Source organism: Gymnogyps californianus, chromosome 1, assembly GCF_018139145.2.
Source record: "Gymnogyps californianus isolate 813 chromosome 1, ASM1813914v2, whole genome shotgun sequence".
In the NCBI taxonomy this organism is placed as follows: Eukaryota; Metazoa; Chordata; class Aves; order Accipitriformes; family Cathartidae; genus Gymnogyps; species Gymnogyps californianus.
In genome coordinates this window covers 143,831,732-143,852,417 of record NC_059471.1, presented here as the reverse complement: position 1 = coordinate 143,852,417, position 20,686 = coordinate 143,831,732, and the positions used below count along the sequence as shown (strand labels likewise).

The 20,686-nt window shown below is 38.5% G+C and overlaps 1 protein-coding gene across 1 annotated transcript in view; it reads left to right on the top strand.

Annotated features, from left to right (window-relative positions):
- GYS2 (glycogen synthase 2) overlaps positions 1–20,315 on the top strand; it is a 46,200-nt gene extending 25,885 nt beyond the window's left edge. The window contains exons 6-16 of the mRNA XM_050907053.1: positions 3,853–3,970; positions 4,377–4,497; positions 7,013–7,119; positions 10,299–10,358; positions 11,006–11,084; positions 11,737–11,850; positions 14,013–14,139; positions 15,979–16,074; positions 17,600–17,763; positions 18,955–19,035; positions 20,094–20,315. Coding sequence (XP_050763010.1) covers positions 3,853–3,970; positions 4,377–4,497; positions 7,013–7,119; positions 10,299–10,358; positions 11,006–11,084; positions 11,737–11,850; positions 14,013–14,139; positions 15,979–16,074; positions 17,600–17,763; positions 18,955–19,035; positions 20,094–20,315 — 1,289 coding nt within the window. The remainder of the gene's footprint in view (positions 1–3,852; positions 3,971–4,376; positions 4,498–7,012; positions 7,120–10,298; positions 10,359–11,005; positions 11,085–11,736; positions 11,851–14,012; positions 14,140–15,978; positions 16,075–17,599; positions 17,764–18,954; positions 19,036–20,093) is intronic.
- Positions 20,316–20,686: the final 371 nt, after the last annotated feature.

Sequence of the window (20,686 nt, the reverse complement as noted above, 5' to 3'; positions counted from 1 at the left end):
GAAAGGTCTTTTTTTTTACCAAGTGCAGAGCACTTGACCTCTGAAAATCAGACTTTTGAAGCTGTTTTATATTGGCATGAGGCTTCTCCCCACAACAGCTACTCTTGAAAATCATAGTTTATGTTTTGGGATTTTAGGAGACTGAAATGAGTCTGAATCCAGTTTAATTTGGGAGAGAAAATCTGCAGACTGCTCACAGATAGAACGTCAGTTGAAGCTGAAGAGAATTCCATGCACAAAGATTCACAGGCCTGAGCTTTTTTTGATTATTCTTGCAACTTTGAAGAAACCAAGTAAATATATTTAATGTTTGGGTTAAAAAATTGTTGACACATATCATGCTTCATGTTGACAGAGCTAGAAAGAAGTTCAATAGGAACTGGTACCCCAAATCCTAGGAGACAATTATAAGTGGAAAATATGTTCTGATAGGAATAAGTACTTTAATAGTTTCTTTGAATCTTAGACCACAAATAAACTGTGTAGGAGTCTATTCTCATGCTATTTATTCTCTCTGAAGTTGTGAAATCAACATAGACATTGGCTGTTCAAAAAAGGTCAGCAATCCTTCAGTAGATCATTAAGCTTGAATTCTGCAAAGGAACGTGAATACTGAAAGAATGTGTACACTTCTCGATCCACTTTAAAAATAAACTTTTAAAAGGGGGATGCAGAATTGGCACAATTAACTTTTATTTGCATTTGAATTTATTGAGAGGTAAACTTTGTAATAAAGTTGTTAACTAAAAATAACTGAGGAAATGTGGTAAATAGAGCAGTCTCTGCTACTTCTCATTAACATTAAACTTGGATTATAATTTAAATTATAAATCTCATCACTTGGAAAAGCCTCTTTAAAATTCAGTAGACATGATTGCATAGAGAGCTTTTGCACCAGGACAAAGGCCAGTCTAAACCTGGCAGAATGACTGCTTGCATTACGCTGATTTCACTTGCTGCTACTGACTTGTTGTTATTTGATTGATAATTCATCAAACCATATTTGTCAAAAGCTTGAGTATCTAATGTTGAACCTGTTTTCTTTGACGTATCATGCAAGATTCTCTCAGTGATCATAAGTTATATTCCCATGATTTGAAAACTGATACTATGGGATTTCTAATATTTTCATTCAGGTATGAAACATATTTCTCATTAGCAGTAGAGAAGACTTTCAATCAAAATTCCAAGAGACTTAGGTATCGGTTAAGATCTAGATCTAAACCTCGTATCTGTATATATTTGATCAAACTCATAGAAGCCGACTCTGAAAAAGTATGAGTCAACCCTGAATCTTAGTGACTTGTCAACAGAAAACATCATACTGTGCTATTATTACTTAAATCAATGCCAGTTTCTTTCCTGTAAATACAGAAGTCAGATCATTCTGATTTGACCTACTTGGGTCAATTTTAAAACAAAAATGTCACTAATTCATTAAACAACAAAACCCCCAAACTACTTAAAATAGGAACAAAGCTCTCTTTCATCACTTCTTCCCTAGGGCAAGGGCACATTGCCTCACACATATTCAAAATATTATTGTATGTTGAGCAGACATAGTGAACTGGGTGCTTTGGGCCACCACGTCTGTTCTGTATCTCAAAGGGTTAAATAAGAGATGGATTGAACCCCAATCCTGATGAAAGGGTAAATGAAGCTGCAGTTGAATCAAAGAACATGGGTTATATACAGGCTGATGATGATGGTGAGTGACCAAAACTCCCTGATAAATAAATGCAAGAGAGTGGATGGAAACTGGCCAGAAATACCCAGTCAAGGATTCTTACTTTATTGGGAAGAGCTTGAAATGGTTGCAGTCTCAAAGCTATGTCCTGCATGAGCCAGTTCTTCCATGCTGAACGAGAAGCAGGTCAGAGGAAGGAGAAGATATGTTGTTGGTAAAGACGAAGAGAAATGAAGGGTATTCTGCTCTGTTGACCCCCCACTCATATGAGGCCACATAGATCTGTGTTCAGAGCAGCTCCTAGTGCTGGGCAGCAGAAGATGGACCCACCAAGACTCTCCTTTCTTGTCATTGAGAACCAAATCCTAAGTACCTAACAAGTAAAGATTTCCTGGTAAAGGATGGTCTTTAGTTTCAAATGTGGTATTTCAAGACAGTTCCATTGAAATTTTTGGTATTTCATGGTTACTAATAAAGGTTATATTTTTATATACTGCTGTTTAACCTAGAGAGTCTCAAAACACTTTACAAGATAAAGATTAATCAGAGGGATCACTTACCTGGCAGGGAAATACATATACTGCTAAAGTAGACTGTAAATTTCGAGGAAGTAATTAAAAATGGCTGTGATATTTGCATGAAAAATGTCAGGCAAGTATACTGGACAGCATATGGAGAACTGATTTTACTCATTTTAAGATCATCTTGATATGTAATCAACCAAAGGAGCCATAGATGTTTTAAAGACGTCTCCATAAGTCTCTGCAGAAATAAGAGACAGTTTTGTATTAGGTCAGATGCTTAATGCTAGACATACAAACCTCTGCTTTTGGGGGAGGGGACAGGAAACCTTGAATGTCAGGCACCCTTGACTGAAAGACCACAATAGAAGTAATGTTCAAATCCTGTGTCGGTGGCAAGCAAGACACTGGACTGCCATCAGTAACCCTGATGTATGGGGGGAGTTAACCATGTGCACTGAGATCAAAGGAGATGCTGTTTTGTTTGCATGAACCATGTGTGGTAGGGAATGATATCTTACTGAAGGTCCTTTGGATGATGCACAGAACTTTTAAAATTACTACAGTTAATGGTTGTGGTTACTAGACACCTGATGACACTTGCCAGGAGAACAAGCATGAAATCCGCACCAGTGCATCCTCTAATAATCAGCGTTTCTTGCTTCTTTGAAGGTTCTTTGTATTTGAAGAATATCTGGTATCATAAATTAGTATAGGTCTATTTAAGTCAGTTGTGTTACTATGAAGTACATCTACTGAGGAACCGGCCTCCCCTTTCATTTCCATACATGGCTTTCATAAGCCAACTCAAAGAAAAGAAAATGGCATTCTTCACAGTTACTTCAACTAGATTTAGGGCAAGCCTTTAAATAGCTGCTGTGCCCTACCAGAAAGGTGAAAATTGACTGAATTTCAGTGTTGGTTGGAGCAAGCTATGTCTATCCTCTGTGTATATGCTATAACTCTACCTTACAAGATATTGGAAATGAATCAATTTTAATTGTAAGATGCTTTGGAATCTTTGAGGAGAGCAGCCATAAAAGTGTAAAACATACTAGTCTGTGGCTATTTTTAGGAGAAATCCAACAGATTACCACCACTGAAAGGTGGTCTTTTAAAAAATGTTTCTTATATTCTCCCTTTTCTGGTAAATCCTCAGAAGTCTTGACAGAACAGACCTCTCCTGTGCCATGCAGTAAACAAGTGCATAGTACAGCACAGTTTCTGCTTTCAAGAGCTTTCAATCTATAGTGATAAAGCAGGCAACAGTGATATCAAGAATAAAGAGGTAAAGGGCATATTGCACAAAAAACATACAGCTAAACGGAGACATTACTTAAGTTTTGACAGGACAAAAGGGCATGGGGAGACCTCACTGTTCAGCAGGGTCTGTGCTAATGTTGAGTGCAGGTCAAAATGGTACAAAGCTACTTCAATGCTATAGGCAGTGGAGTGCCACATGCAATAGCTTTGTGGCATAAGCTGGTGGAGACCATTGCGTTAGACAGTGCTGTTCCCTATCCATGAGTAATAAGAGTACATAAACTGTTCATAGACTGACAACTGAAAGACACATTTGTTCTTTTCTTAAAGATTTTTCTGACTCTGAAGATGTCTACCTCTGCCTTTTCTCTGCTTTTCCAGATGTTGTCACCCCAAATGGCTTGAACATTAAGAAATTTTCAGCAATGCATGAGTTTCAGAATTTGCATTCCATGTACAAGGCTAGGATCCAAGAGTTCATTCGAGGTCATTTCTATGGGTATGCTTTTACTTTTCAAAAATTAGCAATGGTTGTCCAACACTATTTAAAGCAAGAACCAAAGCAGGAAGACTAACAAGTACTTCATAGAGGAGGTGAAATGTTACCAAATTATTCAAATATCTGTCTGGGATTTCTCAGTCAGAAGCTAAAGGAATTTTAGACACCAGTTCTAACTCTGCTTAACAGATTGCGGGATCAAGCAAAAGGATTTTTTCATTATTTACCCTAGATGCAGTCTATCAGATTAAGATAGTCATCTTAATTTCAAGAACAGCAGAAAAGCCTCACTCTCATTATTTTCTTGGAATAATAAATTCCTCCAAAATAGAAAGCTATTGTGTGTTTTGTTTGATTATATCTCGAGAAATACTTTGTGCTTGTCTGTTTGTTTGCTTGGTTTCAGCCACCTTGACTTCAGTCTTGAGAAGACCTTATTTTTCTTCATTGCTGGGAGATATGAGTTTTCCAACAAAGGAGCTGATATGTTTCTAGAAGCCTTATCAAGATTAAACTTTTTGCTGAGGGTAAGAAAGCTTCTGCAAATGTAGAAAACATAGAGCTTATGCTCAAACTTACCGTACTATGGAAGTCACCTGCAAGAATTTCCATGCCATACTCTGGTTTATAGGAAAATAATTATGGGATATTTGAAGTTTTCATAAAGTTCTCTCCCTGAATCATCAGAGTATGTAACGATCGCAGGCTGCTTCAAAATAATTGATTACATACATAGTTCAAGAAGTTAATCCATGGTTACCTCCCTTGTTTTTAGAGAAAAATACTGAAAATATGATTCAGGAATTTACCCTGAAGATTCACATATTAGAAGGCAAATGAAAATAATCCTTTAATGATGCAATTTAAAAATATCTTTTTAAGCAAATTGCTTAATTCATTAGGACCTGACCATGATCTTTTAAATCTTTGAGTACTATTATCACATTAGATGGGAATCTTGCATTAAAATTCACAGTGTGGCAGTGGCCTGATGAATAAGCATGGGGAAGCCACTCCACCAGGCTTCTGTTTCCTCAGGTAAAAAATGAGTGCAATGTTTCTAAATGCCTTTATGGAGTACTTTAATGAAGATAAGACGTAGGCCTTACCATGATAAAAGAGCAGAGCACTTACCACCTACAAATGAGGTCATTGAAAATGTCTCCAGATGTGTCCCAAAGACTGATACATTTCAAATAAAAAATAAAAAAAATGCGAATCACTTTTCAGTCATCTAGCAAGGATCAATTGGCTGTTGTCCCAGACTCTCTCTTTTGTACTCTATCACTTAAATGATATGGAAAGTCTGGATAAAAATCTTGATACTATATTGTCAGCAGGGCTGAAAAAATACTAATTTTCAAAGCCCTAAGTACACTTGTTCTACCGCCACCTTCTATTAATACACCATTAGAGCCTGTGGACTTTCTGGAAATACTTAATCCATTCACTCACACAACAGATCACCTCACATAACTCAAATATTTCTTCCACAACTTTGCCAAACAACTGACTTTTGTTGTTTTGCCATGCTGTGCAACATCAGCTACCTGTTAATGGCATTTGCATAGCTATTAACTATGAATGCTGATAATGTGGAAGGTCTTATGTGGTAAGAGGGAAAGAATTGCTTGACCAATGATTGCAGCGATCTCTTATTGTATCTAATGATTCATATGACATCAATGACAAGCTAGGCTGATGGAAAGTCAAAGGAAACTGAGGCCTTTTCCAAGGCTCTCTAGAACAGTGTACTGGGCCTTGCTTCTCCCGTGAGCTGAGCCTGGCTTTATTGCATTGCTGTTGCAATATGCATGCCAGCACCTGATTAGCTGTTCAAAGAACACTTGCTCTGTAGTTATTTCAAGAGGTAATTCCATTGGGAACAGCAGAATACCTGTACTACTTGTGAATCTGGGAATGATGGTGTTCCTTAAAAAAATCCCAGTGGTGTGCCTGAACCTAAAAAATACATAGCATTGGATGGAATTATTTTATTTTATAGAGTCCTTTTCCTTTGCTACTTGAAAACCTTACTAACATTTTGGAAATAAAATATGAATGTTGGGACAGATTGTTAATACACACTGAGATCATAGCATGATGGACTTTGAACGTGCTTTGAAAAGAGGGAAGGGAAGAACCTTAAAATGATAGATGTCTCCCATAGGTTATTTTATACTATACATTTCCCTGTACCTCAATCTGAGAGAATGCATGCTAATAGCATGTTTGTGTGTCTGAAGTTTAGAATGGAGGCAATTCAAAATAATTTAATTTTTACAGCTCTGAACAGAGTTCACCCTTAGCTTTTCTTGAAATAGTTGCTGACAGGAGTAGAACCTCATTCTACTCCATGCGAGGAATCCCTCAGGGACCTGGTATTCTGAACCTTATTAGCGCACAGGAGAAACGAGCAAGTGAAACCATCTATAAGTAAAGGGTCAGATTTTACAGCAAATGCTTTTTGCCTCTGCAGTAGCTGGATGTGAGAGATGAGCAAGAAGTTACTTGCAGCTTTTTGTGTGTCTGGCAGGTTCTTTGCCAGGGGTTCAGGTAGATAGTGATTGCTATCATGCCTCTTTCTGCCCATACATGGGCACTATTGCTATGGAAGGGAGTTCTGCTTTCTGCTGTAGGGAGTCTCTTGCCCCATACCTGGGCATACCTCAGCTGGTAAACTAATTGCTCACTCCTTTGAGCCAACATAGTTTGTGTCAGGTGAGAAAACGTGTGTAGGTTTTTTATTTTTTGCTGTTTATGTTCACATCCTAAGCCATGGCCTCTAAACCATGAGAAGTCAGGAAGACCTCTATTGCCCAAATTGGAATTGGGTGACATCTGTTTACCTGTATCTATCATCAGCTATATCTCTGACTTGATAAAAACTTCATAGCTAAAGGGGGAGGTATAAGATCAGAGCTTTCCTGGACAACCAATCAAAGTGCATTGGCTTTTCCTGTGACTAATTCATAGTGTTAAAGCTGGCTGTGATACCTTATAGTGAGATTTTATTTTCCTCTCAATCTTGTGTCCATGTAGGTCCATAAGACTGATGTTACAGTTGTTGTGTTCTTCATCATGCCAGCAAAGACAAACAATTTCAATGTGGAAACCCTAAAAGGACAAGCAGTCCGGAAGCAGCTCTGGTAATTGCCATTCTTCTCTGAGGGCCTTGTACAGTGAATTGAGGAGGCATGCAAAAGTTTCTGATGAAGAATAATGCTCTTTTTTTTTGCTCTGCTAAAATTGAGGATTGTGGGTAACTAGAATGTATTTGCAGGGATGAAAGAGGTGGGAGTGATAAATAAGGGCAAATATTTCTCTTTTTTTGTCCTAGGTTATTTTTAGTAAACTTGCATTGCCATTCTTTGTAACAAGTTAGCAAATAGTACTTGTTTTGCAGTGACAAAGTCAAAGGTTCTAGAAAATCCAGTGTTCTTGATGTCTTCTGACTGTTTCTGGTACTCCCTTTGGACATGCCATTGAGCTCCCACAAAATAAGGACTGCTTGCTAATTTATCAGAGTGAGCTTCTCTGCCACTGGTGGGAAAAAGAAATTAATTACATGTCCTCTTTTATTTAGAGATATGGAAATTGTACTGTCTAATCCAGCAGAATAACAGTTGATAACCATTGTCTATAATTTTCTGTATAGCCTACAATAAGCAATGGCCATACCCAAGCAGTGAAACTTACTGCTATAAAGGGAAAATTGTCACAGCCCTTCTCAGTTTAACAGTTTTCATTTTAGAACTTCCTAAACAAAAAAGCAAAACAGGGGCAGACTTAACCTTCACCTCACTTTAACTGCTATGTGATTCTACATAGGAAAAGACACATGTTGTGAGGTACTTCTGAACTGAGAGACATGGCAAAACTGAAGGTTCAAATTCATAAAGAAAATTCGTGGTGGGTTATGAAGGACGAATTTTGTTTAAAAAAGTGAAAAATGCCGTTTCACTCAATGTATTTACAGATTAATTATCTAAGCAGGGAAATGGAAATGTGCACCTTATCAAGTGGCCAGAGTGGTTAAACTCTGCTGCAGAAGTAAGGAAGCTGGTCTTAAAGCTAAGGGACTAAAACCCACAAGACCTAGCTTCTTCTTTTATGCCTATGTCTCACTGTGTTTAACCTCTTTCTGACGCCAATTCTATATTTATAAAATGATAGAAATCTAAACGACTTAGAGATCTGTAGATGAAAGGCACTGTGTAAGAGAAGGATACTATTTTTCTTGTTATCTCATTAACTGCCTCCAGCAGATGATCTCTGGCTCAGTTTCTGGATATCAGTAATCAAGTTGAAGTCTTTGATTAATGGATACTAAACCTGCACAAAAACAGTGACAGAAATAGTTTAACAAGGATCATTGAAATCATTTAGCTTTTGTCATATCTCGAAAAGACAGATATGAGAAATCTATCTACACTCTAGATTATCTCTGGAGTCATCACACAGCAACTTCTTGGGACTTACAGGAAACATTCTACCTGATTACCACTCTGGAAACAGGTACCACAAATGTAGAAGTTGGAATTAATTGTCCAACTCTGGCTTCCTAAAAGTAATGCGTCTGAGCTGCCTTCACTGCCGGAGGAGAACGATGGTTCACTCCAAATGATGTTTCATCCTATACCACTTCAGAATGTATCTATCTAAGATGAGTGAATGGAATCATCCTCTGAAATGGACTGTCAACCTCTGCGGATGTGTGGAGGATCTGCACAACTACCTTAAACTGTAGATGGCTACAGTGGAGTAGCATAGCCAGAGTTTTTAATGAGAACTCTGTATGCAAGAACTGTAGGAAAATAATGTGAGTGCAGTGAGAAACAGCCATGCTTGCAACAAGTGCTTTTGGCCTCTGCTTTGTCTTTGATATAATGTATGTAATGCTTGAATATAATACAACAGGTACATATTAAATAAATAATATATGGATATTAGGAAAGTTTAAATTAAATGAAATATGCAAAGGTTTTTCCCTGTTATATCTCTACTACATGGTTATTTCTCTGGTACTCAGTAATGCAGGCATAATAGTAACAGTAAAGGTAAACCTGAAGATGTGAAATCATGCAAAAAATGCTACTTCCAGCTATTCTTCCCAGTGCTCTGTGAAAAGCAAAAGACCCTCTGCATCATCATATGTAGCATTATCATGGTGATAATCTGGAGCTCCTGGATAAAACCACCTGATATCAGTATTACATAATACTATTAGATGATTTGAAGGATGCCACAGAAATTAAATACAGGAAGAGGTTGGCACTTATAAAGGAATAGATGATGGCTGATCTGGGATATAAAATCCCTTGTTTCCTCTGCTTCTGAAAAAGCTGTCTATCCTATCTGGGTTAAGTTTTGGATATAGTACATGGCATGAGTCTATGAAAATATAGTCATGAGGGGACTAGTTGGGATTTCGATCAGTTTGGTTTGACATTTAGCTGCTTTACAACTCATCCAAAATTAATTCATCCACTATTGTGTCTATGTGAGTTGGGAGAGAGCAACTAAAAACAGGTATGTGGATTCTCAGCTTGGTAAAGTTTAGGATTTCACTTAACAAGTTTTGTCTTAGCCCAAAGTATAATTCTTAGAAATCAGAAAGTCAGGAAAAGTTCCATGAAGTGGGTGTTTTACTCAAATTAAGAGTGCATTTGCTATTTTGACAACAGCACTTCCAGCTGTACTTTCAAATTATTTCAACTAGGGGCAGGATAATATAAATTACTCTTTGCATTTAGAACAGTTGTTCACTGGAGTTCTTTCTTAGCTAAAATATAACGTTTGTCTGGCACAGGCTTAAGTGCCAGACACTTAAAAAAGTGAAGACACTTAAGAAAGTGAAGGGAGAAGCTTGCTTTAAAATCCCTATTTGTTTAACTCTTATATCTTATATCTCTCTACTAGGTCAAGTTAAATTGGACACCTGTCAGTCTTGATTAGTGTCCATTGTTAATGATCATGTTTCTCTGCCTAGAGTCATATATATGCTCTCTTTTTCATAGTGAGATGAAAGTGTGGTCTACTGATCAGACCAAAATATTAGAAGTAATCACTAGTGAGGTCTGCTCCTGGCTTTCACAGTACATTCATCTTTGGATGCAGGTCAAATCCTCAGTTGTGTTGAAATCCGTCAGTATGGCTGCTGGCTGGATAAAAGAGCTTTGAGAACCAGACCTCTATCTGCTTCTGCATTCTGAGTTCCATCAGTATACAGGAAAGCACAATTTAATTTCCAACAGCAGGAATCTCTTTTATTCTGTCTTTGTCCTGGATTCTCCTGTTTTATACATATATTTATTTATTTTCCTAGGGACACTGCACAATCTGTGAAAGAAAAGTTTGGAAAGAAACTCTACAATGCCCTGCTGAAGTGAGTGTATAGGTTACTTTGCTCTGCCTTGCAAAGCCACATATTCAGCTGGCTTATCTGTGGTGTTTCTGTGCTTCTACTCTTTGTGTAAGAAATTTTTACATCCATAGGAAGGGCACAGGAGAAGGATATGGGACCCTCTGTTCCATATACGGGTTACTTGTTCAATAGGCAAATCACAGAGAAAAAATTTAAAGGTACTAGCATCCCATTGTGGAAAGAGTCTTAAGAGACATGGGGGATGTCTAACACAAGGCTTACTCACTGTCAGAAATGAGCTACCTCAGCTTAAAAAAGCACCAGAGACAAAGTAATATGTATTAGTGGCTTAGTCATATCCATATCAAAAGACAGCTGGAAGTGAATGACCCAAAGCACAGATGAGATGACTGGAACTTCAGCAAAAACAAGGTGTGTCTGAAAAACAGAAAAAAAGAATTCTTTAGCTTTTTGGGAAGCTAATTGGAAGGTCAGCAAGTGTATGGGAGAACAAAATGTAGGGAATATAGAAGGGCCATGAAAACAAAGGAAAGATTCATGTTGACGTCAGCAGACTTCAGATCAGACCTTGTTTGCTGTTTCTTCATTTTCTTTGTACAACTGATAATAAGTCATTTGGTAAAATAGGCTCTGTGTTGCCTCTGCAGAGGAGAAATTCCAGACTTGAACAAGATTCTTGACCGAGATGATATAACCATTATGAAAAGAGCCATCTTTTCAACTCAGGTCAGAAAATGTATTATTTACACAAACATCTAGTATAAACGATAAACATGACTATGTACAAGGATTGTGTATGACATATAGTGATATGCATGCATTGAAAAAGAAGTTTTCAGCAAATATACTTCTCATCGGGAACATTTAAAGATCAGCTGTGATTGTTTTTAATGAGAGTATGACCCAAACTAATTCTTTTGGGGAATCCATGAATATTCCTCCAGTCACATGCAGGACACCAAAATTCCTAATTCTTTTCTTCTGCACTAAGTGTGAACTTTGCATTGTTCCTGAAGCCTGGATTCTTCCATTTTTATTAAATATGTAAAATCAATTTCTTAAGGAGACATAACATATTGACTAAAAACCTTTAAAATTAAATGGTAGGCCTTTCTAAAAGTTAGTACAAATACATTTATTTTGAGGTAAATGAAACAAGTCCTGTGACAGATTTTATGGTCTCATTTGTGGCCTTAGCTGTATAGAAGACAACATTAGATGATCATAACTTTCCTTTCTTACCTTAAAATGAAAGGGTAAAAACCTATTCACATCGATGACAAAATCTCCCACTGTCTTCCACTAACCTTAGAAAACGGTAACAGGAATCTTTGCCAACAGTTTTGTCTGGCTTATGGATTGCCATTTCTCTCTTTAGCGACACTGTCTGCCTCCAGTGACCACCCACAACATGATTGACGATGGCAATGATCCAATCCTCAATACCATCCGACGCATTGGTCTCTTCAATAACCGGACAGACAGAGTGAAGGTACATTCTGTCGTTTTCATTTTAGATATAAAATGGAATTTCTTTAAACAGTCTCAGTCTGGATCATTAGCATGGAGAGTGCAGTCAAATTCTTGACAGGCAGTATTATACTAATAGAGTACTTCTTCCCTCTTCATTCCTGTCCAGGAATAACAACTAGTCACTTCACAGATATCCTCAGTTGCTGTTTAACCAAGTTAATTTCAAGTTAGAAATCTGACGTTAGGGAATTGTTTTCATTGCTGCCTCCTGTACTGAATGAGGAGCTACTACTCCTGAAATCCAGAAGGTGCCACAGGTCGTTTGCACCCAGATGTAAAACTCTGTAATAGATTCATTTGCTTAAAACTGGACGTCCAGAGTTTGAGCACAGACATTTCTGGAGTATTGATTATCTCTTAAGAACAGCACCCTGACACTCAGCATTTGCTGTAGAAGGTAACCAGGGCTTTGATCCTGAGCAGAAATACTTCCTGTTCATGCTGTGCTCATGTTTACATCGACTGTTGAAGCTAAATATATCTAAATAAATCCTTTCCTTACTTCCATGTCTATCTTGCCAGACCACAGAAATGATCAGCTCCCGCTTTCACAAGTCTGCCAAAGTTTTTTTTTGTCTGGCAGTCTCTGGCATTCTCTCTGTTAACTATGACTATCTCATCATCTATCTATTCAAAGTAGAACCTAAAATTGCAAATTCTTCCTCTTCCATACCTTCTTTCTAAAGTCAGATCCATAGTATCTCTGACAATGACCTATCACTTCTCAGCGTTTTGGCTTTTAAACCCATGACAGTAACTGAGTAAATATTTTCCTAAACTTCCTAGTTGCTTCTTCCTGGCTTAACATAATCTCTGCTAAGTGTGTGTCTCCAATGAGCTCTGAGAGCATTATATGGTAATAATATACTAGATGTAACAAAAGTAGTGTGGAAGGATGCACTGTATATAAATGTAATAAAAAATTCGCCAGAACTAACTGCTTGAAGTCATTAGAAAGCAGATAGCATATAACACCACAGACACCTCTTCCTGCTTCTCAGGAGACTTGATTGGCTAGGTATATGTCAAGTTTGTACAAAACTGTCATTCCCTCTGGAAAATTACCTGCTGCAAGAACAGGCTTAATACTTAATGAGCTGAATGTCATGGACAAAAATTCTGTATACTTCAAATGGAAAGTCATTTTGAGAGATATATGACATATCCATGTAAACACAGTTGGCATGTGAAAAATAGCCTCAGCAATGCCAATGGAAAATCTGATTTGATTCACTGGGATCAAATAAGCTTGCATAATGAGTTTACAGTCCATTTACTGGTTGAATACATTCATGTGTTGATTTACTCAAGTGAGTAGCATGACTATATTATTAAGAAAGGATAAAAGCATATCCTTGGCATGGAATAATGGCTGCAGTATGTTTATGTGGGGAAAAAAGCCCAGAGAGGGTTAAACCCTTCTCTCACACTTCTTCCTCCCAAGGCTGACTGGACAGCATATACAAGGCACTTCTCTACTTAGCAGTGGAATATGGGGCAGTGACCCCAAGCCCTGCAGAGTCATGCAGATAAATTAGCTTGGGTCCTGAAAGCAGGACATTAGCCTAAGTTAATAAGCTTTGTCTCTCAGCAAGATTAGTTAGCCTAGGCACAGGATTGTGATGATGGGGCTATAATATATCTGGTTTCAAAATTCTCACAGTTCTTGAGAGATTCATTGAGTACCATAAGCATTCCTATATTTCAGTTGGATGCTGTGAAGCTCAGAAGTGCTGTGTCCTCCTGAGGCCTCCTCTGGAACAAGACATCTCAATACTATGTACCTTGGTACAACAGACCAAGAGAACCAATTTAGTATCGCTAAATGCCACAACCTTAGGCATAATTCTCAATGCACATGGTCTTCCTTGATCAACAAGGATAAAGCTGAAGACCTGTCCAGAAAAAGGGTTCATTGTCAGCACTATTTCCAGGACAAGACTGCACACAGGCAGGATACATTTTAGTGTGGGAAGTGAATTAGATAACAGAAGTGCAAAGGAGATGTTGTCCAGATACTTAGGAAAAGACAAGAGTAAAGAAATTGCTTAAGCTTATTGATAATTAAAATGTATTGATGATGGTTTTCTTTCACCTCTAATGTAAGTTTTGAATATCCAGGTGATCCTACATCCAGAGTTTCTTTCTTCGACAAGCCCATTGCTGCCCTTGGACTATGAGGAGTTTGTGAGAGGCTGCCACCTTGGTGTATTTCCATCATACTATGAACCCTGGGGTTACACTCCAGGTAAGCACTCTATACACTTAACTGGTATCAAAAGATGAACACCCATTCTGTTGATGCAGAATAGCTTTGCAGCCAGTTTCTTCTGGAGTGCTGAAAAAACTCTTTTGGCTCTGTTTCCTCTGCAGCGCAAAGGTCTTACTGCTGGCAAAATTTGGGGGCCAGGTGGTAAAAAATGGCATCTACTGACTGACAACTACTCACATTTGTCCCTGCGCTGGACCCTTTCCCATACTAACATGTAATCTTTTGATTTTCTGTGGCTTTAGAACAAAAAATCATTTTTTAAACTTAATTCTTAACTTGATTCAAGGATTTTAAAAGAAAATTTAGAGGAATGTACATATTGAAAAAAGTAGGGCAAGAAATCTGATGCTACCAGCTGACATAGTTCAGTGGATATAATTCAGGATAACAACTAAGTTTGATAGAATTATGTAACACTATATCTAAGATATTTACCACAAATACATGCAATGGTAGAGAATCTCACAATTAAATGGAAATTTCTAAAGATACAGAGAGCATATAGTATCTAACTTAAAAAATTTGGCCCAGATTTACAAAAGGCACTTAACACCTGATGAAATCAGTGCGAACTATGAACTTGAATACCTATGAAGATCAAAGCCTAGGTGCCTGGGTTTTTTATGTCCTACAAAATACCTTCTGTAGTCTTGATACACATCTGAAGGTTGAGGTGCCCCTCTGAAGAGCATTTGTTGTAAGCCAATGAATCAGAATAGAAATTTTGCAAATTTAGTCTTTCTCCAGAGCTATTTCTCTCCAAGGAAGAGAGCTATTCAATTCCAAGTAAGACAACTGTCTTGCATTCTAGCGATTTCTCTTCCTGTTCTAATCTCAGCTAAGGTATAAAGAAAGTGTGACATCCAGGGATGATTTTGAAGTGAACATTAAAGTAAACCTGGACAGAAAAGTTAGACTGGTACTTAGCAGTTTTGAGGAAAGCTGGGATTTACACTAGTTAAAAGGGTAGTTTCTCTTTCCTTTACTAATGCAAAAGCAATTCTCTTTGTTGATACCCATTTAATTCTCCCAGGAACAAAAAGGGATTTTTTAAGGTAGATTTATAGCTCTGTTTTATAGACACCAGTTTTATTGTCATATGAATGAAGGCCATGTAGATGGCTTTCATCATTTCAAAGACTAGAGTATTTACTTTATCTGCATGCTGTCTTAGGTTAAGCTTAAGTTCATCGACAAAAACTCTTTAAGGCTGAGTAAACAGTTATCCTTACTCATAGCGATGATGGAAATAACTACAAAAGATGCATACGTTTTCTAATTTTATAAAACTAGCTCCACATCTACTTTGAATGCAGTCCCGAGTTGATGATGGGGTTTGTTGGGTTTTTTTCTTGCTATAGGGACCAGTTTACAAACAATGAATATCAAAATACAAAGTTTAACATGCTCCTGCACTTAAGAGATTCGGTTTTGTAAATAGTTGTGAACAACTAATGAACATACGTGTACATCAGGCTTCACTTTAAAATACAAACAAACAGTCCAGACCATATATTGGGGTTCTCTGTTTCAACACTGGACTCCCAGAAAGTTTTCAGTTTAGCTGCTGGGAAACACAAAGATATGTTTTCAAAAACAGTGTGAAATTTTCTCTTTAAAATTTCTTTTTCTTTCTTTCTTTTTTCTTTTTCTCCAATTCCACAACAAAGCATAATAGCTTTCACTTGACATTTTCAGAGCAGCTCTAGTGTTATGGGACCTTCTGTCTGCCTGTTTCTTTTTCTTTTTTCTCTCAAGGTGAAACCATTCAAAGCATATTGCCCTGAAATGCTTTTTGTGTGTTTCTTTCGGCAGCTGAATGTACTGTGATGGGCATTCCCAGTGTAACCACAAACCTTTCTGGATTTGGCTGTTTCATGCAGGAACACGTTGCTGACCCAGCGGCTTATGGTAAGATTTTTAACACCATATCAAAATACTGCCTCTGAGTTAGGAAAGCAAAAAGCACAGCAATGATGCTGTTTTACTCAATTTCATGCTTGCACTAGTGCAATGGAGTTCATTGGGGGAATATATTCAGAGCTCTGAATATCTCTTTACGTTGAACAAGCCATTCAAGCTTTCATATTTATCCAAACCCTTTCCAGGTTCTCTCTCTTTTGTCTCCCTTTGACCTTTTGTCGGCTTTATCCTTCCAAACTCGGTGCTCCTCATACTACTCTAGAGTCTCCCAGCACTTCCCTTTAATGCCTGTGGTTACACTGTAACACTCTGAGCCCTTCAAAAGAAGCAGTAAGTATCTGCTTCTCTTGGAATAGTCCAAGAAGGATGCACTGGGACTTCAAGGCCAGTGAAACTTGCCCCCACCAAACAAAGAGTAAATTATCTGTACACTAAAAAATAAACCTCTGAAAATAAAAGGAACCTACTTACAAATAAGAATCTGCTCATAAAGGTTTAGAAATGGTTCATGATTCAAGGGTCGTGAGGAGGAGGGTAGCCAACTCCTGGTGTGTCAAGAGAATATTGAAAATGTGCCCAAACTAGGGCCTGTTTCTAAGTACCTTGGCTTGTCTGCACAATCAGGCAATGACAGCTCCGCACTAGTACCAACTATGCCCTGACCTAGGGGCAGGGGTAGAGCCAGTTGCAAAATGTAGCTACGCCTGCCTGGGTAGACATGTGTTTGAGAGCCTTCAGAAAGGTCACAGACCGAGAGCACAGGTCACTTGCTCTTCTCTGCCAAAACATGGATGTGAGTGTTGGCATAACTTACTGTACGTTCCTAGGGGACACCGGGCACTTCAGCTAAGGTAGTTGTGCATCTGTCTTGTTCATCAAGATAGCTGAGGTCTAGTACCTTCTTCTTCCCAACACCCTGGTGTAAGGAAGGTGGCAAGAATAAGGTATGGATCTTGACAAACTACATGGAGCCAAAGTTTACCTCGGCCCTCTCTCTGCCAGAATTGTATATCGACTAATGTATGTGAGTTAGTTATCTCTATGGAAACACTTGTGTTTCTACAGAAAACACAGCCTCTCTCCTACAGGCTGATTCTGACCATCCACACTTGTAAATTCTGCTGCAAACTAGGAAAGCACTAGATTTTTTTTTTCTTAAGCAGTCAGTATTTTAAAAATTATGGGAGATAAAAATGGTATGTCTTTATCCAGAAACTCTTGAATCCTTTTGGGCATACTTACACAACAACTCAAGCCTCTGAGTTTTGAATAATTTGCTGAGTTTTAGCCTGAAAGGTAAAGAAAATTAAAATAAAAATGTATATTTCTCTGCAGCTTTCCATTCCATCAGAATAGTAACAAATGTTCCAGTCATAGCTGCCTTCTAACATTAAAAAGAACGTATAATACATGTAATGTTTGTAAGACTACATGACAGAAGGTAGAATGGAAATGTAAGAGGTCAGATCCCATTTTCAGTTCCACTCATCTTCACCTTTTTTGTGTCCTTCAGGCATCTACATAGTTGACAGGAGGTTCCGCTCACCTGATGAATCATGCAACCAGCTGACTCAGTTCCTGTATGGATTTTGTCAGCAGTCCCGTCGCCAGAGGATCATCCAAAGAAACCGAACTGAGAGGCTCTCAGATCTGTTGGACTGGAGATACCTAGGCAGGGTGTGTGAAACTATGTAATAGAAGTATTAAAAATTCCAGACACATAGGTCTAACTAGCAGTCTTCAGCATCATGCTACAATGCAAGGAGACATCCCTGTTCTGAAAAGCACCTCTCGAAGGTGCTAAAGGCAAAGCCTGCCTTTACATTTCAGTGTAATGCTTCCATTCTCCAGTGGTAAGGAGAGACATGACTTAACTGAATAGGTTACAGCAGAAGCCAGTCACACTGAGGTCTTTGTACTCCTGGTGCTAAAGACAATGTAAAAAGCTTGTGTCTCTGACAACACTGGCAACCCTACACTAAGTAGGATTTGTGCTCCAAAGTCATCTGGACTCTTTCAAAAATCCTACCTGTTCTTCCTAAAATGCTGCTGGGCCTTGTGGCTCCTCAACACTCCTAAACTGCCTCTGTGCCTTAAAGGCAAAATAGTGTTTTTAATTTAACATAGAAAACACTGCAGTACCACCTACTAAGAAGACAGTAGCAAAGTAGTATTCTCAAGTCCACATGAGCAAAGAAGTGGATGCACATATATCAGTTTTGTAACTATTTTGGACCTTGTCCTGCTCTGATATCTGTGTGAGAACTTTTCTGTTCATATGGTTCCCAACACAGCATAAAACCCTGACATAACAAGCTATTTTTTCCATGCATGTGATGCAGACTCGTGAATATAGTGGATCCATAAATATGTTTGCCAAATTCTTAAATACCAGGCCTCAGTAAATTCATAAATGTTACTTCTCTGTAACTGTTACACATGCTTCCTATGCAAGGATGAGTCCAAAGTTTATGTGTATACACACGCACACTTAAAGATGTAAATTTTCCTGGTTAATAAAGAGCCAGTTCTGTCTTGAGGGATACAGAATACCTATCACTCAATAAGAACTACACTGACTGGGACAAGTGCTGGTTCCACCTTAATACATCTTAGTCTTACAGAAACCTTATTCAGCTTCTGTTCCAGACTCTACTTCAGTGTGAATCTAACATGAATGGCTCACTACTTCACAGCAATGTGTTCATTACAAGCAGCAGTATCAGTTGGATTCTGCTTAGCTGAAAACATGTTTAGCCTTTGTTCAGCATCATCTTTTAGAAGATACTCATTTTATGTTCCTTTTTTTCCTGCTTAAATCTACCCAAGACTTCCTTGACTCATAAAGGCTTCTCTTTTATGTTGCAGTATTACATGCATGCCAGACACTTGGCCCTCAGCAGAACATTCCCAGATAAATTTGAGATGGAACCACGTGCTCCACTAAAGGTAAAGTCTGCTTTTGGAGATGAGTTCGTCTGCATTTTAGCAGAGAGAGAGAGAGAAAGAGAGAGAGAGAGAGAGAGTTAGCAAGTTTCGTTTTAACTGAAGGGAAGTAGGAACTCAAAAGCTCAACAAGTTATAGACCCAAGCTCCAGTCAGGAGTTGTAATGGTATCAGATGCAAACACTAGGGGTACCAGGTGCAGTACAGGAACAGTTCTTCAGGTGATTTAGAGTGACCTGGATGGGACTATGCCACTTTAGACCAGCTGAGGAACCGGCCCTTGAAATTCCTATTAGAAGAGTGGCAGCTTCTAATTTTGCTTCTGATAAATGCCATGGAGATGTTCTGCGCAAACCAAATAGAAGGGGAGCTGGGAAAGGATGTTCTAGGGAAAGTGAGGCAAAGTATTGCCTTCATCTAAACACAGTATGTGAGGAGGAGGCTGTGGCTGGAACTGCAAGGGGTCAGTTTAAAGGCACACCTTCAAACGGTTCTTGCATAGTGCATATTAGCACCAATTTGAAGGGAGGGTGCTCAGATCCAATGTAAGAACAATGTTACTTGAACCGAAACCTCCAGATACCTCCAGAAAGCAACTTAATTTTTTTAAATAAGGAGAAAGGAGGCTCAGACCAAAACCCCTTGCTTGGTTCTGGTTTTGCAGATATTGACATTATAACTAGAAACCTGTTTTAAAACTTCAGACTGAATTCTGAATTTCAATAAGTATATTCTGACTACAGAGTACAGAAGGGTTTCGTGTTGTGTTGATGGTTTTAAGGCTCAATAAAGATAGTCATATTCTGAAAAAAGCAGTGCTGGAAGGGCAGCACATTGTTTGTGGCACAGGCTAAAGATCACTGCCATACAAGCGTGTACTTACTGGCAGAGAAGGACTGAGGGGATCTGGGTTCAAGGGAGTTTAATTTTAGAGTGCAGAGCAGGTCTAGCTTACATCCCACCATTGGTTTCCTTTGAAGTGTTGATAGCCTTAAATTGCTCTTTACAACCAATTGAGGAACACTGTGATAATATATGCAACTTACTTCTCTCTCTGCCAGACGGAAGGTTTCAGGTACCCAAGGCCTTCATCAGTGCCACCATCACCTTCTGTCTCTCAGCATTCCAGCCCTCACCATAGTGAAGATGAAGATGAAGATGAGGATGAAAGATATGATGAGGATGAGGAAGCCAAAAGGGATAGGCAAAACATCAAGCCTCCCTTTTCCCTTGGAGTATTGCCGCAAGGAAAAAAGAAGCAGCATGGAGAATACAGGAACTGAATTTGTTGCTCTCACCCTGGCAGGGTCTCTCCATCCATTCAACAGTTTCTCCTGTAGGCTTGGCAAGCTTTGTGTTAAGGACAGTGTGATATAATTAGGGGAATCTTAAATGTTACTTGAGCTACACTGTTGGAAAGCCTAATATTATTTCACCTTGGAAGTAGTTTAAATGACAATTCTTCTGTGCACCTTTGAGGTAGAAGAGATTTCTCAAGCTTAATAAACCTAGAGAATGCGCCAATCCCCTCAGGAGCTTATACAAACTGCAGATCATACCTTTGTCTACATAATCATCTATATTAATTATAGTCTATGCTGATAGCTCCATTATGGGTGTCGCAAATGAATTCCTGCTTCATTTATGTTTCCCC